General features: G+C 35.4%; 1 protein-coding gene across 1 annotated transcript; it reads left to right on the forward strand.

The window, feature by feature from the left end:
* Positions 1 to 1191: 1191 nt before the first annotated feature.
* LOC124302589 (uncharacterized) lies at positions 1192 to 2538 on the forward strand. Its single transcript, XM_046758897.1, has 2 exons — positions 1192 to 1416; positions 1578 to 2538. Exons 1-2 carry the CDS (start codon positions 1344 to 1346, stop codon positions 2435 to 2437), a joined length of 933 nt encoding a protein of 310 aa, XP_046614853.1. The 5' UTR covers positions 1192 to 1343; the 3' UTR covers positions 2438 to 2538.
* Positions 2539 to 2814: the final 276 nt, after the last annotated feature.

Consider the following 2814-nt stretch of genomic DNA (forward strand, 5'->3'; position numbering starts at 1 on the left):
TCGACCAGCATGGAAAGTGACGCTATCGTCACCAGCAGTCATCCAGCATTGATACGCATGGACTTATCTACTCCACTTTGATCGCCGATGGAGACGGCAGCGTATACAAGAAGATCTTGGACAGCAACCCGTACCCGAATATGATTGTCAAGAAGGTCGAATGCATCAATCATTTGTTGCGTAATCTGGCAACGAAAATAAAAGACACGCTGAAAAATAAAGGTCGCATAGGGAAATTGCGCCAAGTTGTAGAAGGTTACGTACTCAGGCTGCGAACTGCCGTTTCGAAGGCTGCAAAATTCAGATCGACGGAAGACGGTCCCACAAGCCTGAAGGCCCGGAAGCTTTCTGGAGATATTTTGAATATCCCGAGCCACGTGTTTGGTGAGCATAAGAAGTGCGCTGAACTGGGGTACTTTTGCGATGGATCGTTGAAAGAAGGCGAAGAAAACCACGTTTCAGCTCTAAAGACTTTCGGACTCTACGACAAGATACAGGAAGCTTTTTCTAGTCTGAGTTGCTACTCTGACAGCATAATATTAGGCGTAAACAGCAATAGCGTGGAGAGGTACAATTGGGTATTTGCATGATTTTTATATTTCTTAACTTTTGATGTTTTTCGATTCTATAAATTTTTTTAGAATTTTTGAAAAAAAAATATTTTGTTTTTGTTTATAAATATTTAAATAATTTAATAAATAAAAGTGGTCCTAAATCACATAAAAGTCACGTGACATAAAACGGAATGTGATTGGTTTGACGTCATTGTGCTGCTACTGGCGCGTTTATTTGAATCCGCAAAGAGTAATGTACAATATTTTCTAGCGCTAAAAAAATTTTAAGTAAGTTTTTTAAACTGTAAGTTTGATACATTGTATAATTAATGTCAGACTTCGGTGAAAATAATTAAAATAGAAATCAATTTTTGTGTGGTGTTTTTTTTTTTTTTAACTCACACGGATAATCGTGTGGAGGTTATGATCACGTCAATGTTATTATACTAAGATTGTTAAGCAAGCATTAGTTTGACAGCAGTGAAGTTAGTGATTATTAATAAAATAATAAAATGCCCCGACGAAAAGTGGATCCAGGTTTTAGTGAAGCATAATAAATAAATTGATGCCTTTTTTATCAAAAAAATAAAAATAGTATCTTATGAGATAGTGAATAAATGATCACAGTTATCTTACTATTTGGGTTAAACTGCTTTGAATTATAGATCAGGGAGAAAGTCATATGGAGATGCAGCCATCGAATTTGTACAGCTGAAACTTCATGGATCTGAATGTACTCTCAAGTGTCTTATTTGTCCTGAACACAGAGTACATAATAAATCATATCGAATGACTTTAGTCTTGAATATTGTGGACGAAGAGATTTTATCGACTCAATGTCATGATTGTGCGGCATCGCTAGGTGAATGAAATAGTATAACAATATTCTAGGAATAACCAGTCCTGTTATTGTTTCTTTTAATTTTTTTTTTTTAATATTTATGATACACTCGTTACATGATAAGTTAAAAATGCTTTGAAAATGTAATAACTTCAATTAACTTATTTTTATATCTTTCCTAGGTGGATGTAAACACGCTATTGCATTTCTAATGTGGTTACACAGAAGATCTGAAGAACCTTCACCAACAGATGTTGAATGTTACTGGCGCAAATCTGTTTTATCTCAAGTTGGATCATCAATCAAATTTATTAGGGTGAAAGATTTTGCTTCTGATACAGATACTACTGCTATAGCTAAACCTTTAAATACACTACAAGAATTTGTGAATAGAACAAAACAAAAAACAGTACAGAGCCAAATCTTGAAATATTTTAGTTCAGAAAATACTGAAAAAAGCCTATCAATTCATAATTTATTAGTGGACTTTATCAATTTAGGAGGAACATCATGTGACGATTTCTTAGATTTTTGCAACAATCGAATGTCTCCAGATTTGTGTGATAATATTGAAAAATTAACTCAAGACCAAGCAGACTGTGATCTTTGGTTTTCATTGCGATATGGACGAATCACTGCTTCAAAGGCATATGAAGCGTCCCGGTGTCATACACCTGATGGAACGTTAGTAGAGTTGCTGGTTGGTGGTCAAAAACTACGTAATACAAAAGCTATGGAAGGAGGCAAACAATTAGAAGCTATGGTTTTACAACGAGTTGAGCAGAAGTTGAAAAGAAAATTTCAAAAATGCGGTTTATTTTCATGCAACCAGTACCCATACTTGGGAGCTACGCCAGATGCAATAGACAAAGAGTTTGTCGTCGAAATTAAATGCCCGAGGTCTGAAAAGAGTACTCGTACATACATTGACACTACAAATTACAATAAAGTCTCAATGAAATATGTTACTCAAATGCAGATGCAAATGCTTTTCACACGAAGAAGAAAAGGCATTATTTATTGTAGCAGACTCGAATTTTGAAGAAACACGGGAATTCAAATCTCTAACTATTGATTATGACTCACAATTGGTGGACAAATTATTAAAAGATTTGAATAGGTTTTGGAAGAAATGTATTTTTAAACGTTTATTCAATTCTTTGCAATAAATTAAGCTATCAAATTGTAAAAATACAAAACTTTTATTTGTTGGCGAAACAGTTTTACTTTTCACTGTTTTCGTATTTTATAATTTCATATAGAATAGCTGCTCATCGGTCAAAAATGCTCGTGACATTGAATCACAATTATTTGGTCGTTGATAGGAACGGATCACGGAAGCTGTCCGGGTGGCAGTGGCAGCCGCTATGCCCACCGGTGGACCCGGTCCTCGAGGGGAAGGCAGTCGCCGGAACCGGC

The sequence above is a fragment of the Neodiprion virginianus genome, chromosome 4 (assembly GCF_021901495.1).
Source record: "Neodiprion virginianus isolate iyNeoVirg1 chromosome 4, iyNeoVirg1.1, whole genome shotgun sequence".
NCBI classification, from domain to species: domain Eukaryota; kingdom Metazoa; phylum Arthropoda; class Insecta; order Hymenoptera; family Diprionidae; genus Neodiprion; species Neodiprion virginianus.